The following is a 23,982-nucleotide window of genomic DNA, read 5'->3' as shown; positions in this document are numbered from 1 at the left end:
ATGTGTTTTTGTTTGCTCTGTATAATTAAAGTGAGATTTAAAATACCTTTTCATAAACACTCAAGGCTTTTATGAGCGGGGCTAAATTTAATCAATATTACAGGCTTTTCCCACAGCATTTTGTTAGTCACCTGCTGAGTTCCACCAGCCACAAACTCTTTATCGACTGCTCTGCTTGAAACTTGACACAAAACTGCAACTCAGAAAGCCTCTTCCATTTAGCAATTTAAGGAAATAAACCTCGGACATGTTTCTCTCAAATTTTCTGCCAATATCACAATATGTTGGAAGAGTTCTATTGTATAAGTACAATGTAGGCCTATGTGTATATTGTTAAATGGAACTGGTTGTTACTTCATCAAGATGTAAATAAGTACTTTTCACATATATATTGAAGTAAAACCTTTAAAGTCATTCTGTCATGACTGCAGTCTTGTTACAAATATGTTTTTTCATGCATTAACCATAAATGATGTCTTAAGATGTCAGGTTTAAAATAATAATAATAATACAAATAAGACAAAGTAGGCCTGTATTTTAAGTGGTCCAAATAAAGTTTCCTGTTGCCATAATAGCTCAAATTTAAGTTGTGAAAAATGTGGCGCGTTGATACGAAAGAAGAGTTTATGGAATGGTTCTTGATTCGGAATTTACAATGAATCGGCTTGAGGGAGTTTACAAAACCGATCTCACAAATTGGACTTGCCTTTATCACACAAAGCTATCGTATGGATTTAGAAGACAGTTATTTTTAGGCCTACATGGACTACCTACTTTTATGGTGATTTTGCATCCTTTTTTTAAGACTGTGTGTCTTCAGTCACCATTCATTGGCAATGCAAACGAATAGTAGGCCTATATTTTTCCAAAATGTGTCCGTTTGTTTTCTTCAGACAATCTTGCAGGACGTGAACCGCATCACGATGTGTAAATTTCGAAATAATAATTAGCATATTTGCATGAATTATTACATCTTTAAATGGCTGTATAAACAACTCTGTGATTGTGCGTCTCATTAATGACACTTGCTTGAAGACGTCGGGAAGGATGCACGCGCCCAGGGGGAGGGACGAAATCAAATCCACCTCACGCGCTTTCTGCTCGCGAAAAGCAACTGCAGCCACACAACCGGGATCCGCGAACATCCTTTTTACAGTTTGTTCCTACTCGATTCATTCACGAATTTGTTGATTTATTTTGGAAAGGGAGACGGACTCCCTAACTGCGAAGCTCGATGAATTCTGCGGGGAGAGTGACTTTGTTGTTTCTTTTAACTGCCCTGATCACGCAAGGTAAGTTCCACTGTATTTAGTTTATACATTTTATGATTGCAATAACTTTGAAAAAGTATACTTGCTCTGCTTCTTTTGTGCCCACTGACCTCACGGTATTGTGATCAAGCGAAAAAAGTACAAGCCTGGGCTATATGTCAGTCGTGAACTATAAACAATGTCCTCAAATAAACTTGGTGAGAATGTAGAACATTTGATTAGTTCCCATGATGTAGGCTATTATTATAAAAAAAAATTAAAGAATGGTTCGCCCAAAAAGGAAAAATATTGCATCGTTTACCCTCATGTTTTTTTCTAAACCTGTTTCTTCCGTGGAAAACAAAAAGAGGTAGAATGACAGACTCGGTCATCATTTACTTTTATTATGTGGAAAAAGGTTAAACGAAAGTGAATGGTATGCTAATTGCTCGCTTTATTCTGCCTAACACCCCCTTTTGTATCCCACGGAAGAAAGTAAGTCAGAAAGGGTTTAAACAGCATTGTGGTGAATAAGTTATGACAGAAATGTTGGGGTAAATCATCCCTTTAACATGGTTTCGTTAATGCAAAAAAAAAAAAAAAAAAAAAGACCAGGTGCTAGAGTCGTTTATGCATGTTAATTAGTAATCAGCCGTATTTGTTAAAAGGTTAGGTACTCGGTTTTGATAGTAATCTTAGATTTATGCCAAAGCGTAACATTTTAATATAGTCAAATCCATTCTCCACGCTGTTGGCGTGCGCGCGGAACGCGGAGTTTCGGGCGCATATTCGTCTCGCTCGGGAGACAGTAACTGCGGGATCCCACGGCTATTTTAGACAACAACGATTGCACAATTTTGTTTAATCGCTTTAAAGCCTTTTATCGGCTGAATGAAACCGGTAGGTGAGCCCAGTGGCATTGTTATAATGAAATGCGGGTTAATCAGTTCGCTTTTCACTTTCGTCAACATCCGCTTGTGCTTCAGAGCTTTGAAATATAAGTCTTCTCGGCTCAGAGAAAGCTGTTTACCTTAAGTTTGCAACATGTCCGCGTTTGCTCGTGTTCACCGGGTTTTTTCACTGGATTAAGTGTCTGCTTTTAGTTTCCCTACCATCTTCTTTGGTTTAGGTGGTCAATTTGGATCTACAGTAAATAAGAAACAAGAGGCTTCACTTTTTGTCACTGCCATGCATCCATGTCACCCAAGAGTGAGACACACTGAGGGGATACACTTAGAAACAGGCAAAGACCCCGGACACATACTGCTTTGTTCTATCACCCTGTTGAGTTTTCACATCGTTAAATTCCTTTTGCTGTTGTTAGCTTAGAAGAGATCTGTCTGAGGATGAACTCGTGTTCAACTCCAGCTGTATGTCATTCTCGCTGCAAGCATTCCCTCCATGCTGGACTGGTTACAAGGCCACTGTATGAAGTGAGGAGGAGGGAAGAGACAGACAGAGAGATCGAGTTTGAAAGGCACAAGAGTGGCTAGGAAAGGTTTATCTGGAGATTATGCACAAATATCAAGTTTGGGAGAGTGCTAATATACGCTATATATCACTGTTTGCCAAAGATTTTCTTTGGAATAGTCATGCACTTACCCACTCATTATCATAGAATATATTTTTATTAAATTATTTTATTACATGTTTCAGAATCGGGCAAGGTCAATGCAAATAGTTTAGCAAATTAAGCCAATGGATATTTGTAGGTAAATATATATTTTAAAAAGCCATTTTAAATGTTTTTTTAATTTATTAACTTACAACAGTTATGAACTTGTAAAATAATGTATTCTAGTAAATCATGATCTGAGTAACTGGGGTGTTTAAAGGATTAAAATAATGAATGTTTATTAAAAACGTTCTTATCAACACACACACGCAAACACGCACGTGTTTACGTGTTTATTGAAATGTACAATAAATTGTATAATTATGCATACAATATTTATACATATTTGTGTGAAAATGTTATCCTTTGTTTTATTTTAAATGCAGTTCACCCTAAAGGAAAATTCTATTAAAATGCCCAATGAACAAATACCCTTTAATTCAGTGGTTCTCAACTTGTAGCTCTCTTCACAACAACACAGACACAGGTCGGTTCCTTCAATGGGCGTTTAATTTTTAGCCTCGTCTTGTTTTCGCCGTGAGAACATTCGTAAATGAACATAGTATAAGCATATCAGCAGATTAAACAATGTGTATTCTGATAGTAAATGAGATACAAAATGACCAATAAATTAAACAAGTGAAACAAATACCTCGTTGGCAGTTTGTTTTGAAAAGAGGTCCTTAAGTCCTTAGTTTTACGAGAATTCTCTTTTACCATCTGCTTGACTTAAGACAGCACTGATTTTAAATATAAAATTAAATACAACTTAGCACTCACTGCCTTGTGACGATATTAGGTGACCCAGTCCCATCCTGTCTCCTACCTGTTCCGCTGTCCTCATCATCATGGCTGTTTCCGTCTAGTCCCCTGAATATTTTCCACTCCCACCCTGTCACCTGCCCACCCCATTATCCACGTCATCACCACTGGCTCTGTCCAGTCCCCAGGACTCACCGGCTCCACTGATGTCGTGCAGCTCCTCGCCTCCACTCCGCCAAAGACTCCCACTACCTCTCCAGCTTTGCCTCAGGTCTCCTCTCCACCAGCCAAGCTACGAGACGGATTGGCCTCAGGCCTTCAGGCCCATGACTCCACCTTGGCCTGTCAGCGCATCGGTTTCACCTTGGCTCTGTGCTCCCTCAGCTTCGCCATGGTCTGACATTGCTTGGGCTTCACCGGACACCCTCGTCCCTCCTGCCCCTCCTTGGTCACTCTTCATCCTAGTTCTGCAGTGGACTTCCGGGCCTCTGGCTGTGACTCAGCCCTTAGCAGCATTAAAGAGAAAGATAGTAGTTTTCTTATGGATGCTCTGCTGTCACCTCCTAGCCTCTTCGGCTACGCTGTCAAAATAGTCTTCGAGAGGTTTCAGGAGGCTAGCAAACAGGCAGCGGCATTTTAGAAACGTCTCCCCCGCTGCTCTCAGGTCTCAGGGGCTGCTGGGTGGGACACAAAAACAGAGCATCGCCACCCGAGCACCACCCTCACCACAGAAAGAATGGGGGTCGGGTTGGTGCTCTTAAACGCAGCCTTCACGGGGGTAAAATGGACCTGAGGACCGTTATTATCCCCCCCTCCGGGGGGGAAGTGGTCAACAAATCATTATATGGTGCCCATTTGTGCCCCCAGGGGGCAGTTCTGACAACCCTGCCACCTCGTGTGGTTCGGAGCGCAGCGGTCTCCGGCGAGCTCACATTTCAGTGTCCGCCCGGAAACGTAGCGGTGCTGTGATGTTCTCCGCCTCTTTGGATGGTCCCAGAGCGACCAGTTCGGTTGTTCCCTACGGATTTGCCACTTCAGGGCACTGAATTGGTTACTCGAGCAACACCATCTCGAGAGACTGGTTCCCTTAGTAGATAGTTTGACAGTGTGGAAGCTATTGCCAAATATATCTAGTTGGGTCCTACACACTGTCGAAAAGGGTTTCATTATTCAGTTCGGGTCTCGCCCGCCCAGATTTATGGGGGTCCTGCTCACAGTGGTAGGACCCTTGCAGGATCTGTCCATGGAACAAGAGGTGAAAGCTTTGTTGGGGAACGGGGATATAGAGCGTGTACCACCCCTCAACAGAGAAACAGGTTTCTACAGCCGTTATTTAATCTTTCCAAAGATGGATGGGGAGCCCATTTTGGATTTTAGTCAGCTGAACCAGTCAGTTATGCAGTCGTGCCACACATCAGGTGACTACTTCCTTAATTTACTACTATTTAAAACTACAATCAAGTACAAATGAACTGTATTCAGTTGTGTTTTAGGTAGTAAAACAGTCCAGTACGTTAGTCAAACTCATTTTTATTTTGAAATAATGAAAATTGCTGTGCCACCCCCTAGACTGGTTGCTGGCCCCTGCTTGGCCACCCCTATGAAAAAATCCTTGCTCTGCCACTGCTGAGGAGGAACATCCTTAGGGGAGGATTGCTCTTTTATCCACTCAAATGCTCTTTTTCTATAGCTTCACATCTGTGTTTTGGTACTGAGGAGAGAAATCAATGAGGTTCCAGCAGGGAGAGAAATTGTAGGAGGTAAACCCCTCTGCTCCAAACAAGGAGAAAGAAAACAAAAGAAAAGAGAAAATCACCTCACCTCGAGGATCGGTGTAAAGACATTTTGAATCGTTTCTCATTCTTTTTCTTTCTTTCTTATACCAGCTTTGCCACCTTTGTTTCTTCTGCCTTCCCGAGGCTGGTTTATTTATATATGATGTCAAGGGTCTTGGAGCCCCAGGACCCTGCACTTGCACAATTCTATATGTTTCAGTGTGATCAGAGGTAACGCTTCAATTCAAATGTAGGGTGAACTGAGAGCAGAAGAAATTATAATAGAAGATGATCGCTCCAAGTTTATCTTTTTCAGACCAGCAGAACATTTCACTTTTTAAAGAATGGATGACAGTGCTTGAAATGTGAATATTTCCAGGTGGCTTAGTGTCATTCCTCCTGCGTTCGGAATTAGTCACAAACTCACATACTCTTTGTTCCAGATAGAAGCTACACCGCGCACACACACACACACACACACACACACACACGCATACACGCACCACAGATAGTGACGCATGTCCTGACAGCACCTCACACACACATACAGAAACAGTCTGCTGTGGGGAACAGGCATGTGTATGCTACTGCAGGCTCAAGTCTCTGGGCAACAAGGACAGCTCACCTGTCTGATTCTATCTGTAATGCTTTTCCTCCACTGACAGAGAAACACACTTAGTGTCCTACTCACTTTGAGGGAAAGAGCAGAGAGGAGTGTTTCTCTCTTTCGCTTTCTCTCACTCATTACTTCTAAATGAGGGCATATGTGCTCAGCAGCAGTTCAGGAGTGGCATGGCTTTATATTATCACAGATGACTCTTTAGTCTTTCCAACCAAATGAACACTCTTCATTACCGCTGCTTGTGTGTTTCTTTGATCTCCATCAAACCCGTTTCTGGAAAAATCTTTTTTTAGTGTTTCGTTTTTTTTTTATAGCGTTTTTATGATATTCACGATATCTTGAAATACATGTATTTGCTCGAAAATGGCTTAATGGTCATTTTGATCAAAACCATAATTTTGACCAAACAGGTTTTTCTTAAATGTTTCTATAAATCTATCTTTCTATGTAATTTAATTTTAATTTAGTTTTTATTTATATTGCACCAATAGAAAAACAAAACAAAAGCAGTGTTTACAACATGTTTTACTAAAACATTTGAATACATGTAAAATTCCATATGGCGACTTAAAAAAAAAAAAAAAAATCCAATATATATAATGTCTGTTAGCGAAAAAAATACAACAATTACTGTAACTAATTTCAGTTAGGAGAGAATAAATTCCACGGTGACTCATACCTGTGGCTTTTTCATATGTAATTGCAATTTTAATGCGCTTCAGTGCTGAATCCAGTGGACCAAGTTAAATGTTGGGCTTAACTGTTATTAACTGTAATTTTAACGTACGTACCGCAGCTATTTTTGATCAGCCTCCATCTTCATTGTGGCCACTGATGGCTTTCTTGCAATTATGATAATGTATGTCATTTCTGCTCCATTCTTACATTTATATGAGAATTGGGCTCTGAAATGGAATACATGTGATATAATTGCCAGATAGTCTCTTGGACATAAAATATAGATTCATCCTGTGTGTGTGTGTGCGTGTGTGTGTGCGTGCGTGCGTGCGTGCGTGCGTGCGTGATTTGCCAGTTTTAGTAAATGCACAGAATCCACAAAATTCACCAAGGGCACTGAACAATGGTATAAAAAGTGAAAATCTTTTCACATCCTAAATTTTTCCAAACCTGTATGACTTTTTAATTTGAAAATTTCTTAATAATAATAATAATACATCGGAAGTCAGTGGTTACCAACATTCTTTGATAACAATATTTTGTGTTCTTCAGAATAAAAGTTATGCATGTTTGGAACGGCATGAGTGCGAGTAAATCATGAAAGAATTTTAATTTATTGGTGAACTATCCTTTTAAGTTTCCCACCAGGGTCTGCATACGAGTTCAACTTTAAAAGATTTTATGGTCCATGTAGACACTGCTCTACTTTAATTTAAAAGGGTTATCTTAAGCTTGATGGGGTTCAGAAAACTAACTCTAAACTTCAACACTCTGCTTTGTACTGTATCTTTTGCATTTCAGTGAGGGTTAAGTCCATTTAATTAATGGAAGCAAGGCCTTGCTATCCTTGGCTAACCCCATTAATAGAGGGTGCCATTGGAGAGTTAACTAGTTGAAGTAATTAGAAGAGGAAACTAAAACAAGAGCAATACACACATGAGACGGCAGCACTGAAATCTCTGAGTGTCCATGAGTGTGTTTGGGTGTTTAAAGTTCACAGCATATGGCTTTTCAAGGCTCACTGCATTCAGTCCTGTTCCATTTTTGCTAGGTTTACAGAAGTGATTACTGCAAAGGAATGTTTCCAAAATGCAAAGTCAATTTATGTTATATCACTGCTGATCCATTATTTAATATAAATTTGAAAAGGTAATTTGTTGCAATACGCTTTACGGTTGTATTGAAAAGCTTCTTTCAGACCTTTTTTAGCACCAAGTTACAATTACAATATTGAATATTTGAACATTCATTACATTTAGCTGAAATGTAACCCCGTGTATTGACTAAATATTTACTAAATATTTAAAGCTATAACATTACAAATAAAATGGCAGAGTGATTGAATTACAACAGATATTGGACAGAACATACTTAATTCATAGACATACTGTATATTATAATATTGACCTTCACACTCATTTATATTTTAAGTAAGATGCTAATAATTAGTTTTACTGTCTCTAAACAGTGCATTACAAAAACCGAATTAAATTAATGTATATTATAAAATTATTATTTATACATTTATTTATTTATAAAATGTATTTATTTTATAAATATTATCATTTGAGATAGTTAAATATATACCAAGATATAGGAACTAAGTATATAATAATTTTTATATATATATTTCAATAGAAAAGGAAAAAGTTGAGGCGAAAGAAACATAAGTACACTGACAAGTATGAAGATACACTGAAATGTAAGCTTCTGGACATTGCATCTGTTTAAAAATTTGAAAGCCACTTTTTGCATTAGTACAGGCAAACCTCATTATGTGACTATACTTACAACCAGTACCATATGTCTAGAATAATTTTAAGGCAACAAGGTAACTTGCTTTTTTAAGTTAAACCAACATTTTTTTTTTCACAGTGTACAAACTAACTAATCCATATAGTGTGAAGTTGTATCCCATTTTAAGTAAATACCAACATTCAAGTGTGACCCTACCCTGTTCTTGACGCGTCGTGTGTTCTTCAGTGTTACTTCAGACTTGTCTAGGTCAATCAGAGTGCACTATTTTAAAGTGGTTCCATTTTCCACTTGATTACACCTGGTCTCTTTGGTGATAGCTGATGATGACCTCTGACCTTGAGAGCTATATTTGGACCCTATAGTGTCTGGTGGTAGGACTTTGGCTCTGACCCCAAGGAATATGCTAAAAGCAACCAGAGTAAACACACTCACATTCTTACAAAAAGCATGCATTCGGAATATAAAACAAGAAATAGAGTGAGGGGACAGTCAAAAACAAAAACAACACAATTTTCACAGGCATATACAAGTACAAAATGATTTCCCCGCTTTGGATTACTGACAATAGCTGACAACTGTGCTTGGGGCCTTGGGCTATTAACATAAGTGGTAATTCCATGTACAGTAAATGTGCGTGTGCGGCATTTTAATGGAATTTTCCTTTAGGGTGAACTGCATTTAAAATAAAACAAATGTTACAATTTTCACACAAATATTTACAAACATTGTGTGCTTAATTATACGATTTATTGTACATTTCAAAATTTATATTTTGTGTAAATGGAAAAATATAGTGTGAGTGTGAGTGTGAGTGTGAGTGTGAGTGTGAGTGTGAGTGTGAGTGTGAGTGTGAGTGTGAGTGTGAGTGTGAGTGTGAGTGTAAATTCGGCTTAGGCCTACTTGTTTTCCTTGAAATAAAGATATCGACCATGTTCTCTTGATTGGCCTTGGTTGTAAAAACTCATATCAGTCAACCACTTTTACTTATACATTACTTTCCCGTTCCCGATTCCGATTGTTATACTGCATGTGCCTCATTCTCTGTAGTTTCTACTTGGCCATCCACTGTATAATGAATGAGGTCTGTCCCTGGGTCCCACCCAGTGCACTGCATACTAAAGTAGATTTCTGTTCCTGTTTGTGCAGATTGTTTATCATCTAAAGGAGAGGACAGGCTGTTTCGTCGTTTATTCAGGAGGTATAATCAATTCATTCGGCCAGTGGAAAATGTGTCTGACCCTGTCACTGTGGAGTTTGAGGTCTCCATCTCACAGCTTGTTAAAGTGGTAAGAAAAAGTGTCCATGGTCTCAAAACATTTAACCTGATTCTTGTTCAGACATTTGTGATAAGATGTAACTCTCAACTGTGGTCAGTATTACTAGTACTACATAATATATTGGTTATTGGTCAATATTAATGTTTTTTTTTTTTAAATGATCAATATCGGTCAGTATTGTATATTTAACTGTGAATGCTAATTGCATATTTTTACATTGTATTATGTCTGCAATAATTGAACACTCACTTACTTTAAATCTTTAAAAACAAGAATTTAATAAATAACATACATTTAATAACATTCAAATGTTGTCTTTAGCCAATCTTAATATGAATATCCATTTTTCATAATATACATTATAATGTTGTGATGCCTCACTTGTAGCATTTAAAACAATTATTTGTTTTGTTGTGTTTTTTTATTTTTATGGTGACAAAATAGTGTACAATTTCAGTATTTTGGTATGTAAGATCACCTGATCAGTATTGGACTAGACAGCCTTTTCATATATTTGTGCATATTTAGTTAATAGGCTAATTACAAATCATCATATTGTTAAGCATTATAGAAAAAAGAGAATAGCTGAGACATTTGCATCAAAACACGTAAGATTCTTATCCAAATAAATTAGTTGTGTAAACTAAAGCTCAATCAAATGCAAACTTTTGACCTCTTAATAAAGCTTAATATATATATATTTTTTTGCTAGGATACAGTGCAAGGTTGTTTTCTCCGCAGGTTGCTTTATATGAGTGGAATTCTGTGCTGTTTTCAGTTGTTGTGATGGCTTATTGTTTCATTTACTGTGGTCAGAAAGTGCAATTGAGTTAAAAGCCTTTGTGCCCCGCTGTTACAGGAAGTAGTGCAGACTCTGTGCTTTCCCTGGCGTCATACAAAATCAGCATGCCTCTTATAACTCCTGGATTAAATTTCCACTTCACCAGGGGAAAGCGGCCAAGATAATCATCACACCTTTATCCTAGCTTCACACACCTGAGAGATTAACAAGCCATAACCCACCACTCTATGGAACAGAATCATGGATTATAGATTATACTCACTCACAGGATTAAGGATTTCTACTCAACAAGGTTTTTTTGTTTTTGTTTAATTTTTTTGCATATGTTTTCTAGTGAATATGCAGAAGCTATTATCACTTTTGAGGGTACTGTGATGAATGGCATCCAGTATGCACTTTAAGATAGAAGATTAAATAACTAATGAAAGTAGTCCTCCAAACCCCTTTTCTAAGATCTGGTCAGATCTCCCTTTCCCTTTAGACAAGAACTGTATTGATTTTGTTTCTAGAACATGTTCCATTCTAAATAATAGAGCATGGCTGTCTTTCTTCTTTCTTCTTCGTCTTTGTCTCTGCCTGTGTCTTCCTCTCTAAAGGATGAAGTCAATCAGATCATGGAAACAAACCTTTGGCTGAGACATGTAAGTGATGTATGTGTGCAGCATGTACTGTTGCACCTTGTGCATCTCATTGTTGTCTCATTGACGGTAAGAATGTACTGTGACAAGAAAATGTATATAGCATAAACATTCAATAGGATGGGATTGAGCAATGTAGGGGAAGAAGAATAAAGATATACAGGTGAAACTCGAAAAATTAGAACATCGTGCAAAAGGTAATTTATTTCAGTAATTCAACTTAAAAGGTGAAACAAATATATTATATAGACTCATTACATGCAAAGTGAGATATTTCAAGCCTTTATTTGTTATAATTTTGATAATTATGACTTACAGCTTATTAAACCCCCAAATTCAAAATTAGAATATTGTGAAAAGGTTTTCATAGCTGTAAGCCATAATCATCAAAATTATAACAAATAAAGGCTTGAAATATCTCACTTTGCATGTAATGAGTCTATATAATATCTGAGTTTCACCTTTTAAGTTGAATTACTGAAATAAAAACGTTTGCACAATATTAACATTTTTCGAGTTTCACCTATAGATGGATACGATGAGAAGGTATCTATTATGTAAATAATTAAAAACTGAGAGGTACTTTAGCACAGTTGTTATCTCCAAAACGAATAGAAAGATGGTAAAATATGTGCAAAAATTGTTTATTCTGACTAGATCAAACAATTCACTTTGTTTTTAATAATCATCTGAATAATAATAAACTACTGTCCAGAAAGGGAATTTCACAGCAAAGTTTTTTTTATTTTATAATTAATTTTTATAATTAATTTTGTTTATTATTTAGTTTAGGACTTTATTAATTTAGTCAACCTATTTTTCACCATCTAAGTATGATGCATTATATGAATTCATAAAAAATAGCTTTATATGTCTAAAGTGCTGCAGCATTTTTATTTTTATAATGAAAATAATATTGCACCTTATTAGTTATAGGGTTTCTTTGGAAATGTCTGGTTATATTTAAATTCTACAATAGTAAGTACAAGATGCTCCTGCATGACTGCTGGACTTACTGCTTAAATTAGCATTTTTGGATTATTGCAAATTTTTCTAAGAATGTGTGTATGTGTGTGCTTGTGTTAAACCCTTTAGAATTGTACAACGCCTGATCGCAGTATCTCAGTACCAACACAGAGAGATAAGCAGTCTTAATAAAATATCTCTACACAGACATGCCAGAAAACAACGATGTGCACCCAAAATGAGCACAAATTCACAGCTATGCAAATAAACCACTATAAAGATTTACAGCTCTGTATACACATCTGATAGTATACGGTAAAAGACAATATACCTGCTCGAACAGAAAAAGCTTTTCTTCCCCCCTTGCAGATGGAGCGATGTGCACACGCAAAAACACACTTAAAGACTTTTAAAGACTATGACAGGGCACAGATGACTGAGGTACACATACCAGTGTAAATGCCAGATTTAATCTTTTGTGATTTTGTCATAGATATGGAATGACTACAAGCTGAAGTGGTTACCAGTAGAGTTTGATGGGATTGAGTTTATCAGAGTCCCATCAAATAAAATCTGGAGGCCTGACATTGTACTTTACAACAAGTGAGTCAAATATTCCAACTTAACATGCAACTTGTATACATTTTATATTAGAAATGTAGTAATTTGGGGGATATTTTCAAATTCTTAATTTCTTTTGGAGCGAAATGAGCATCAATAGAACTAATAGTCCTAAGGGTTAAATTTCATAATGTCATAACATTCAAATATAATTTTTCTGACACAGTGCTGTTGGGGACTTCTTGGTGGAAGACAAAACCAAAGCTCTGTTGAAATATGATGGAACCATCACCTGGGTCCCTCCTGCAATCTTCAAATCATCCTGCCCTATGGACATCACCTACTTCCCCTTTGACTATCAGAACTGCTCAATGAAGTTTGGTTCCTGGACCTATGACAAGGCAAAGATTGACCTGGTTCTCATCGGCTCAAAGGTCAACCTTAAAGACTTTTGGGAGAGTGGAGAGTGGGAGATCATTGATGCACCCGGTTATAAGCATGACATCAAGTACAACTGCTGTGAAGAGATCTACCCAGACATAACCTACAGTTTTTACATACGCCGACTGCCCCTCTTCTACACTATTAACCTTATCATCCCCTGCCTCCTCATCTCATTTCTGACAGTACTCGTCTTCTACCTTCCATCAGACTGTGGCGAGAAAGTGACATTGTGCATCTCTGTACTCCTCTCTCTCACTGTGTTCCTTCTTGTCATAACAGAAACCATTCCCTCCACCTCACTTGTGATCCCTCTGATAGGCGAGTATCTTCTCTTCACCATGATTTTCGTCACCCTCTCTATTGTCATCACAGTCTTTGTATTGAATGTGCACTATCGCACCCCTATGACCCACACTATGCCTAGCTGGGTACGTACTGTCTTTCTCCGAGCTTTACCCCGCATCATGCTCATGCGCCGGCCTCTCGATCCATCAGAGTCATCTGGAAAAGGAGGACTAGAAAGCGGGAGCACGTCTGGGACTGGAGCGGGACGAGGTGGAGAGGGAAAGAAGAGGAAAAATAGTGGATCCCAACAGGGAGCGATGAACTCTTTGGAATTTGGAGAAGGGAAAGCAGCATTAGAAGGAAAGAAAGGGGGATGCCCTTGTCACCCAATGAAAGAGGCAACCGAGGGGGATTGTGGGAAAGTGAGTCGTCAGTTGAGTCCACAGGCTATTAACACAGTTGTGGCTTTCTCTGTGGTGTCACCAGAGATCAAACAGGCTATTGAGAGTGTGAAGTACATTGCTGAGAACATGAGGAGCCGCAACAAAGCCAAAGAGGTAAAGAGGTTCCTATTCAGCCAATACACTCTGTACAACACATTGACTATGAAAAAATTGTTCTCTTTGGATAAACACACTGCCAAAATTGTATTCCCCTGCCAACATATAAGATTCCTTGTCATGTAACTTGACTCCACTTGCAATATAGCTTTTCTGTCACAACAGAGTTGTGTTTCACAACTATCACATTAGTGTAAGCTGGGCAGCAAACTAGACTTTTGCGCCTGCTTGAGCTGATGACCCCTATGATAGTAGTAGTCAAATTAGGCTTCCTGTTCAGTGCTCTATTTTGTCCAGGCGTCTGTGTATATCCTGTTGACAGGATGGTGGGAGTGACATAGTCACATGGAGGGAAAACATGGTATGCTGACATCATTAACATTCTAGTAGGACAGCCTTAGGGGCAGATTTACTAAATAGGGCAAATTAGCGTAAGAGCTCAATTCCAAAACAGCGCAGATGGGAGTGGAAAGTTCTGCGCATTATCTACTGACGACGCGCAAATTAAAGAACACAGACGCACCCGGATCATTTCCATAATGACCAACGCAATCTACCAGGTAGCGTCTGGTTTAAGACGTGCTTTTTTGGGGGGGTAAAAAATGGCGTATAAGCGCCAGTACATTCTACGAGCTCAAACCTTAGTACGGTAAATCTCTTTGCGTGATTCATTTAAATACTCTCCTCCCATTCATTTTGTGCCTGAAAGGTATGGAAGTAAAATAATGACAAATGTTTTTGAAATAAAAAAGCCTGTTGAATTGCACTACTTGAAAAAAATATGTATTGCATTAACCATGCTTGCATTTTAATGCATTGTATTTTTAGGGCTTGCATTTTTATGGGCTGAAATTCAACATGGTTGTATATTTAAGCTGTGAATATTTCAATTCAAAACATTTCAAACACATTTTCATTCATAAAAATTCAATAATCCATTTTCACCTTTCATATTTCACTTCCAAAATATTCAAACTGTTTAAAAATACAACCTATAATATTCAACAGGCAATTTTCGGTCCACTTTATTTCGCTTTACAAATTCGCTTCCACAAATTCAGTGGTTCAAATTCGACAGTAAATTCAACATTGACATCCAGGAACTGCAGGAAAAGCAGTAGATTACCGAGCATACTCTCCATCTGCTGTTAATCGATCTCACCAGCAGGGAGTGCAAGCGCGTGTTGTTGACGAAGACCAGAGCAACAGTTAGAGCAAACCATTCATTCATTCAAACACTGATTTATAGAAATGTAAGTGTATTTGTGATTATTATGAGGGCTGTTTTTATGTTTAATTCAGGTCTTCACGGTCCCTGTGTAGTCTACATGCATCTTTCTCTACCGTGAACGAGAACAAACAAATGTACAGAACAAATGTTACATTTGAGGTAGACTTATATTTCTCTTGGTTGTTTAGTTGCCTTAACTTTATATCGCGGCGATGTGTTGCAGTATTAGGATTTCCCTCAATAATTCAGGATTGCTGGACATATTAAACGCTTAACGTAGCTTAACTACAGTGATATAAAAGATCAAACTCGCACCTTATTGAGAAGGCTGTACTATGGCTACAGGCAAGCAGACTCAGAATATAAACTTAACGTGCAAGCAAAGTTTCACGCTAAGCGTTTCCCAGTTATATTTGGTTATAGAGCTGGTAAGTCCCGCCCCCTCCGTAAAACCCCGCTGGACCTCAAAGTTGAAAAACCGTCAATTCAAGTGAATGGGAGAAAATAATTATTTTCTGGTCCCGTTTGAATTGTGCCATGAATGTGAACATATGTTGTCTGTGAATTTTTTATATAATCTTTCATGTTACAAGTTTGACAGTATATGGTATGATTCGTCGGCTAGCAGTTGTGGAAAAGAAATAACGAGAAAGACTACATGTCGCCTATGTGACGTCACCGCATAAAGTTGACTTACCCGTGGTTTTCGCCAACCTCAACGATTTTTTCCTCTCCCTGAAAGAAGGAGGTGAAGTGCACCAAAGACACAGCCATGTCTAGCGGGATCCGTGAGCTAGAGCCGTGAGCTAGTGGTGTTGACGTTTCAAACGCGTCGAAAGCAGCGAAGAGTTGTAGTCCACAAAGTGCTCTCACACAAAGTCTACCCGTATCAAACTTCTACCCGCTAAATTGTAGCATTCTTCACACGAAAGATTATATAAAAAATTCACAGACAACATATGTTCACATTCATGGCACAATTCAAACGGGACCAGAAAATAATTATTTTCTCCCATTCACTTGCATTGACGTTTTTTCAACTTTGAGGTCCAGCGGGGTTTTCGGAAGGGGCGGGACTTACCAGCTCTATAACGTTGGCTTGACGTTGGACATTCGCACATTTAGGGACCGTCTCTAAAGTTGCATACGACATTAGGCTACACACGTTTCTAACTTCAATAGCAAACTTCTATTTATGAATAAATATAAAAAATGTAAAAGGTGTGCATCACGTCTGACACCTACATGAACACTTACAGTTGTTTTTATGACTGCAAGTAATTCTCTTCCAATGCTATTGAAGTTAGAAACGGAATGTCGTATGTCACTTTAGAGACGGTCCCTAAATGTGCGAATGTCCAATGTCAAGCGAACTTTATAGCCAGTATATCACTGGGAAACGCGTGAAACTTTGTGTGTTAAGTTCATATTCTGAGTCCATCTGCTTGCCTGTAGCCATATAGTACAGCCTTCTCAATAAGGTGCGAGTTTGGTCTTTTATAATATCACTGTATTAGTCCATTAAGATACGTTAAGCGTTTTATATGTCCAGCAAGCCTGAATTATTGAGGGAAACCTGCGCAGCACATCACCGCGATATAAAGTTAAGGCAACTAAAGTTGAACAACCAAGAGAAATATGTCTACCTCAAATGTAACATAACATCAGCATCGGGGGAATAACATTATAATCTCGTTCACGGTATAACGTTAGAGAGATGCATGTAGGCTACAGGGACCGTGAAGACACTGAATTAAACATAAAAGCAGCCCTCAAAATAATCACAAATACACCTACATTTCTATAAATCAGTGTTTGAATGAATGAATGGTTTGCTCTAACTGTTGCTCTGGTCTTCGTCAACAACACGCTTGCACTCCCTGCTGGTGAGATCGATTAACAGCAGATGGAGAGTATGCTCGGTAATCTACTGCTTTTCCTGCAGTTCCTGGATGTCAATGTTGAATTTACTGTCGAATTTGAACCACTGAATTTGTGGAAGCGAATTTGTAAAGCGAAATAAAGTGGACCGAAAATTGCCTGTTGAATATTATAGGTTGTATTTTTAAACAGTTTGAATATTTTGGAAGTGAAATGAAAGGTGAAAATGGATTATTGAATTTTTATGAATGAAAATGTGTTTGAAATGTTTTGAATTGAAATATTCACAGCTTAAATATACAACCATGTTGAATTTCAGCCCATAAAAATGCAAGCCCTAAAAATACAATGCATTAAAATGCAAGCATGGTTAATGCAATACATATTTTTTTCAAGTAGTGCAATTCAACAGGCTTTTTTATTTCAAAAACATTTGTCATTATTTTACTTCCATAGAAAGGGAAACTCCTACAAATGCATATGCAATAAGGTCAGCCGCAAAATAACTGTGTTGACGCCTTTTCAGCGCTGATTTTTTACTGCGTGCATGTCTTTAGTAAATCCTGACATTATTTTTTTAAGGCCAAAAGACGGTTTGCGCTGGCACAAGCTGTTAGTAAATCTGGACCTTAACGTTTCCTATTTGCTACAGTTCTGCTCACCCAAGCAAAGGGGGAAGTTCTGCATCCCTATCCAGAGCTGTGGGCTTTGAAGTCAGTGTTGTGGGCTCAGTCATGTTTCTAGAGCTCATAATGGCGAAGCCTCCACAAATAGTCTTTATTTATTTTTATTTTTCCCTTTTATTTAACTCTGAAAGTCTAAAAACTTTCAGCATGTCATATGGAAATTTGTGGGGTTCCCCTTGAGAAATGCGAGGTGTCTTAAACTATCCAACAATATGTCTAAGACCTTTTCAATTTTTAGATCAAATCTTTGTCTGTTTTGCCAATCCGGCTCATTGTACAGCGCAGTCTAAGCAACGTCTTTATCACTGAATTGTGGAAGCTATCGCTTGGCTTGTAACAGCCTGAGGGTTTGCACAGTCATTCAACTCGTGGGATTTCCAAGCTGTTCTATATTTGCTGGATATTTGTCTTTTAGTAAATGTATTGCACAGAGTAGAGCAACTATATATATATATAACTATGAATACATAATGACTGTCCCAGAAGCAGGGGGATGATGTTCAACGCATCACAACCCCACTCTAAGTGAAGAGCCTCTATGAATGGTGGGAATGACGTACACCGCAGTATTTTTATTCCTGCTAGGATGTACACTGTGAAAAAATGTACCGTAGAATTGACAGAAATTTACTGGCAAAAAAGTTGCCAATAAAGTCCTTTAAAATGTTGGCAAGTGCTGTAAAATAGATTACAGTATTATACTGCAAGGCAATTTACAGTTAATTGTTGTATGTAAATATAGTAAGTCGTTTTTTACAGTAACATTGAATTAAACTTGTAGTTTACTTTACAGCAATATTTTGTAATTTAACTTAAGTACAGTATTTACCTGGCAACTACAGTTGCCAATAAAATCCTGTAAATATCCCAAAATCCAAGATGATGTTGTTGTAGTTTTTTAAGTATTGTATTAGCTTAAATCAATGTCTTTATTCATAAATATGTCCTCATTTGTGTAAAATGACCTCTGCCAATGATCTGACTTATCCTCATAAGCGAATGATTTTTTATCTTTATTTACATTGGACGGGTAAGTTCAAGGCTTCGTTTCGCCATTTTGAAACAAAAAGCTCTAGCCTACCTCAATGCGTTTCCACAACGCGTTTTCGTTCAGAGCCAGCGTCACGTGACTGAAACCAGCTGAAACGGACAAGGAGATCAGTGAGAGGCGCTTGTCACTGTCCCGGCAAATTTGAAAGGCTGCACTGCACGGTACTTCATAATGCAGGATCATACTTATGCCGAGCCACATGTCGTTTGGTCGTTGTGTGTCAAGGCGCTAGAGAGCACTATTCGTTTAAATAGAATTTCACCGCTAGATGAGAGAAAACACAGTGCACCTTTAAAGTTTAAGATAGAAAATGTTGTAAAGAATAATTTTAACAGTAAACCGTAATACATTGATTTAAATGCATTAGGATTAACACTATCTGAATATAAATTTAAAAATGAATAAAAACCAAATCAAGGGTTTTGCAAGTAAATATTTATTAAACTAGCAGCAAGGCGTTGCAAGGCTTTTATAACATTTTCAGTCTGTTAAACTGTTAAAACCTTATTCTAAAAATTACATAGTATCACAAAATAACTAAAAATAAGAGTTTTATTTATTTTTAAAGAGTTTTAAAAAGCTATTTTAAGCCATATTCTGAAAAGAACATTAACTTTCAATAGAAATGAAGGTCAAATACAGAATTTGGGGCATTTTAGTACCCAAAAAATATTTTGACTGTTGACTGTAACACAGATTTTTCTTAAAGAAAAGGATTCAAATAAAATGCTTTAATCAACAGTATTCCACAAATTCTGTTGTTTGAGCTCATCTCCTATTAAAGGGGTCGTTCACCCAAAAAGGAAAATTCTGTCATTAATTACTCACCATCATGTCGTTCCAAACCTGTAAGACTTTCGTTCAACTTCAGAACACAAATGAAGATCTTTTTGATGAAATCTGAGCTTTCTGTCCCTCCATTGACAACCTATGCAACTACCACTTTCAAACCCCAAAACGTTAGCAAAGACTTAAAGTAATCCAGTGACTTTAAGATAAATTTTATGAAGCGACACGAGTGCTTAACATAATTGACAAAAACAAAACTTACCACTTTATTTACAAAATAATAATCAATGACGCGCGTTCACGCATCAACGTCTGCTCTTGCGTCAAACTCTTTTTTACATAAAGCGCTCGCGTCGCTTCATAAAACTGTAAAACGATGTTTGATCCATAATACATTGCAACCTATATGACTACATCTTGTAAAATGTTTAAACAGTAATATTCTGTACAATTTTGCTGTATAAAACTACAGCAATTTGTTAGTGTAGCCACCTGGTGTCACTGTGTGTTAGTGGCTTTTCAGGCATGCATTTCAAGTGTGATTTCCAATAGTCAATGTGTTGTACGTTGTTGCCCTCTGGGAACAGTAATTGTATGCTTAACTGTACCTTTACTCACATGATAATGCATGCAGTGCCATTGTTCCATCCACTTGTCCATTCAGATATCATAATATGTTTATAATAAAGATCTTCATTGCCCATTCGAAGAAGGTTCCCACTTAGTGTCTGACTCAAATTCCAATATTATGTTTTGGTTGTAATATCCTCAGAAGGACAGGTTATACATCACAGACATCAAGCATAAGCTTACAGACTCCTCTACTCTTAGTGGAAATGTTTACGGAGTGCTTCACTGACAATAAGTGCTTTAGATCCCTCAACAGAGACATCACACTTTGATATGGAAAGTCTCACCACTTAATCCTTCATCTTCATTCTTGGCTCAGAGCCTCACTACTGAATCACATTTGCATTGTAAAGCACCCACTGCCTAAATATACGGAGGTAAAATGTTTTGCGCAGCTCCGCTTATAGTAACACAATATGATTTAACTTATCCCCGTATATTTAGTAAAGCATTCTGGACAGACAGTAGGCCTGCTTTTCATTCATTCTCATCCTCACTTGGCCATTTTCTCCTCCATTTACCTTGCTTTCACGTTCTCATTTTGCTTCTTTCTCTCATTTTCTTTCCTTGTTACCTCTAACCTCTCTTTCTTTCATTTATTAACCTTCCTTATCTCTTCTTTTTTTTCTCTATTTATTGTGTGCCCTTTCTCTCTTAGGTGGAGGATGATTGGAAGTATGTTGCCATGGTGATTGACCGCATCTTCCTTTGGGTCTTTGTGCTGGTGTGTGTGCTGGGAACTCTGGGGCTTTTCCTACAACCTCTAATTGGCTTCTTCTCGTAATTAACTATGACACACAGATGCCAGCTTACCTGTGTTAACCAACAGTTATCCGAGTCACTGACATACAGTATTTAATTGTTTTCCGTCACTACAACAAAGCTCTTTTAAAACTATTTACCGGTATCCTTGCGCAAAAAGAAAATGGCTAATCAGGTGTTCTGTTTTTCTCTCTGCCACTAATCAATTGAAGACTTAAAGACTGCTTTTTGCCTTTCTAATCACCTTCCATCTTGAAGCACTGCAATGTCCACAAGAAGACTAATCAGACTGATTGGTGCTCTGTGTCCAGTCCACTTCTTAAAATTCCACTTACAATTTCTGATTACACACACATCATATGTGGTGTTTTATACCAAACAACATGTCCATCTTCTCTCAACCAACTACTCAACAGTCACTCAGGAAGATCTGCAACAGACAGTGATGTTTTCCTTGCCAGGGGGAATAGAGGAAATCTAGTTTAAACACAAATAAATGTGTTTTTGTAGATTAGTTCACCAAAATATCTGAGGATAAACAGTGAGCCGTGTGATTATGGGATGAAATTAGTCAAGAATATGGGTTATCTCTAAATAGCTGTGAGTTGTAGCATGGCTGCATTCCAGAATAAAAATGACTAATCAGGTCCCATTTATGCCAAATAATTTGTGTTTAGAATGAGATTTATTAATCTCTTTTTTTTTCTCTGTGTGTCTCATCCCTACTGCATGGTGAAGTTTTTTTTTTATTTTTTATTTGAAGCAGATGTATCTACAATGATGTCTAAATCCATGTTTTTAGTGCGGTGCAGGCTATTAAAATGACTGCTTTTCCTCCCTCTCTTACACTCATGGTCTCTCTCTTGCTCCACCAGAGACATAATCCCCTCTTTAATAACAACATTTTTTTTTTCCCACTTCCACTTGTCAGCTTCTGACACTTTTGTAAAACAGTTTTTTTTAAACCGATGTCTTTCAAATAAAAATATGTTATTTTTTAGTTGTACACTCTATAATCTCTCTGTCTTACTGCCTGTGTGTTGAACTCAGCAAGCAATGAGTGTGATGTGGTGTATGACTGGGAAACGTAGCGTATGTCTGTGAAACGCACATGCTTATCTTGGTTTGGCTGCTATAGCAGAAGTTGAAAGTGCCTCTGGTTTTATGATTGGTTTTAGTAGTATTAGGCCTTTTGAAGTAGCAGATTTTTATAATCATTTCCTAAGTGTCAAAGCAGTTTCAGAATATCTGACTTAGCACACCATAATCCCGTACAGTACCACTGTTTATGGTGTGTGGAAATTACAATTTTTGAAATTTAAATGGAACGTACGCATATGATTTAAGAGCAGTAGAGAAGCTCTAAACAAATTGTGAAAATATAGCATTAGATGAATCATAAATTAATTATTTTTCAGAAATTGTATTTAATGTAGCTATCGTAATCAGCAATTCATTCCTAATTCCATGTTTAAATTACTGCATGAGTGATTTAAACAAATGGTATGTGTTCCTACAGGGCTATCTTTTGAGAGAGAACAAAGATATGGCAAATGTAATAGGGTAGAAACACTAAAGACTGTGCTGTCACTGCATTGGGTTTTTTTATGTTCAGGAATGTCTATTTTCTTCTTTTCTTAATATCAGCAGAATGTCTTGATTCAGTATCAAGCACACAGACTGCAACAGCGTCTTTGATATGTGCCAACATTTGGCCGTGGCTCCATAAGCTCATGTAATGCATTAATTCCAAAGAAAAATATGCATTCACATTGATGCAGGGAAAATAGCTAATTACCAACATTTGGCTGGAATTAGCATTACACTAAAGAGCATAAAACTGCTCATTATTGATATATGGCTTCAGGGAGCAGATGCACTTTATCATAGGTTTTATGAAAATCACAGACTAATGCAGGAAAATGACTTCGGGTTTGTTTGTTTGAGCATTAGAGGGCTGTCAAGGGGAAAATGCACCATATCTGCCCCTGTGTATGTGTGTGTGGAAAATCATACCTTCAGGACACACTTTTTAAAGCATAATACAAATAACACCTGGGGTATAAGTGAAGTGCTTTGTCTGGCACTTCTACAACACAAAACAAAATGCAATGCACTTTACACGTCAAACAGAAAAAAAATCACAGTTGTTGTCCTTCACATATACTGTAGGTCTAGAGTGAAATTTGGGACACATAATAGTCCAAGATCTGTGTTTTCATTCAGTGATCATAATACATGTATTTATTAATGTATTTATGTGACATGGACAATTAGAGAATTGCTTGGATGAACATCAAGTTCATTTTCTTGATAGTTTGAAAATAGGAGTGCTCATCAAAACCCCATTTCTCTCTCACCCTCTTCCTTTCTGTGTTTTCATCTGAATCATTATACAGATTACTGTGGATCATGTGATGCCATATCTAAAATTAACATTTGTTTGTGCATTTGCATGTTTTTGCATTTGTATTACTCTCCTTTTGTCATTTATTCCCTTTGGTTGCTTACCAAACTGGATGTGTGTTGCTCAGCATGAGAGCACATAAGATCTTTAAATAAAATGCACGTTTACCTTCCTGCAATCCTCTCTCTTAGAAGATAGTTTTTTTTTTTTTTTTGCAGTGCTTAAATTCTGAGGTCATGCTTGCCTCAAAATACTGCATTTCCATCCTTCCTGGATTAGTCAGGCAACATTGTGTTGTTGTCATTATTGTTACCCTTGTTATAGTAGTTGTTTTTGAGCTCTTTGTTGTGGTGTGCCTTGGTCTCCATGGTCCAGGCTAGTCACTATATATGGAATCTGAAGCTTTTGTCACTGCAACAGCAGCCAATAATCCAATAGCAAAGCCTCCTTCTCCAAGCGTATTGTGTATGTGTTCTAAAACACGCACACACACACACACACACACACACACACACACACACACACACACGCACACACACACGCGCGCACGCT

At 37.7% G+C, this 23,982-nt stretch overlaps 1 protein-coding gene across 1 annotated transcript; it reads left to right on the top strand.

The window, feature by feature from the left end:
• Nucleotides 1–1,005: 1,005 nt before the first annotated feature.
• chrna6 (cholinergic receptor, nicotinic, alpha 6) lies at nucleotides 1,006–22,035 on the top strand. Its single transcript, XM_079616079.1, has 6 exons — nucleotides 1,006–1,292; nucleotides 9,607–9,746; nucleotides 11,136–11,180; nucleotides 12,637–12,746; nucleotides 12,931–13,990; nucleotides 20,920–22,035. Exons 1-6 carry the CDS (start codon nucleotides 1,235–1,237, stop codon nucleotides 21,043–21,045), a joined length of 1,539 nt encoding a protein of 512 aa, XP_079472205.1. The 5' UTR covers nucleotides 1,006–1,234; the 3' UTR covers nucleotides 21,046–22,035.
• The last annotated feature ends 1,947 nt before the right edge of the window (nucleotides 22,036–23,982 follow it).

Source organism: Phoxinus phoxinus (genome assembly GCF_949152265.1).
Source record: "Phoxinus phoxinus genome assembly, chromosome: 6".
In the NCBI taxonomy this organism is placed as follows: Eukaryota; Metazoa; Chordata; class Actinopteri; order Cypriniformes; family Leuciscidae; genus Phoxinus; species Phoxinus phoxinus.
Note: the sequence above shows the minus strand (reverse complement) of the source record. Positions and strands in the feature narration are given on the sequence as shown.

Excerpts from the sequence above, each read along its gene's own strand:
- chrna6 (XM_079616079.1), top strand. The coding sequence starts at position 1,235 with ATGAATTCTGCGGGGAGAGTGACTTTGTTGTTTCTTTTAACTGCCCTG. Across the intron at positions 11,181-12,636 it reads CAAACCTTTGGCTGAGACAT|ATATGGAATGACTACAAGCT; the intron begins GTAAGTGATGTA and ends ATTTTGTCATAG. Across the intron at positions 12,747-12,930 it reads GACATTGTACTTTACAACAA|TGCTGTTGGGGACTTCTTGG; the intron begins GTGAGTCAAATA and ends TTTCTGACACAG.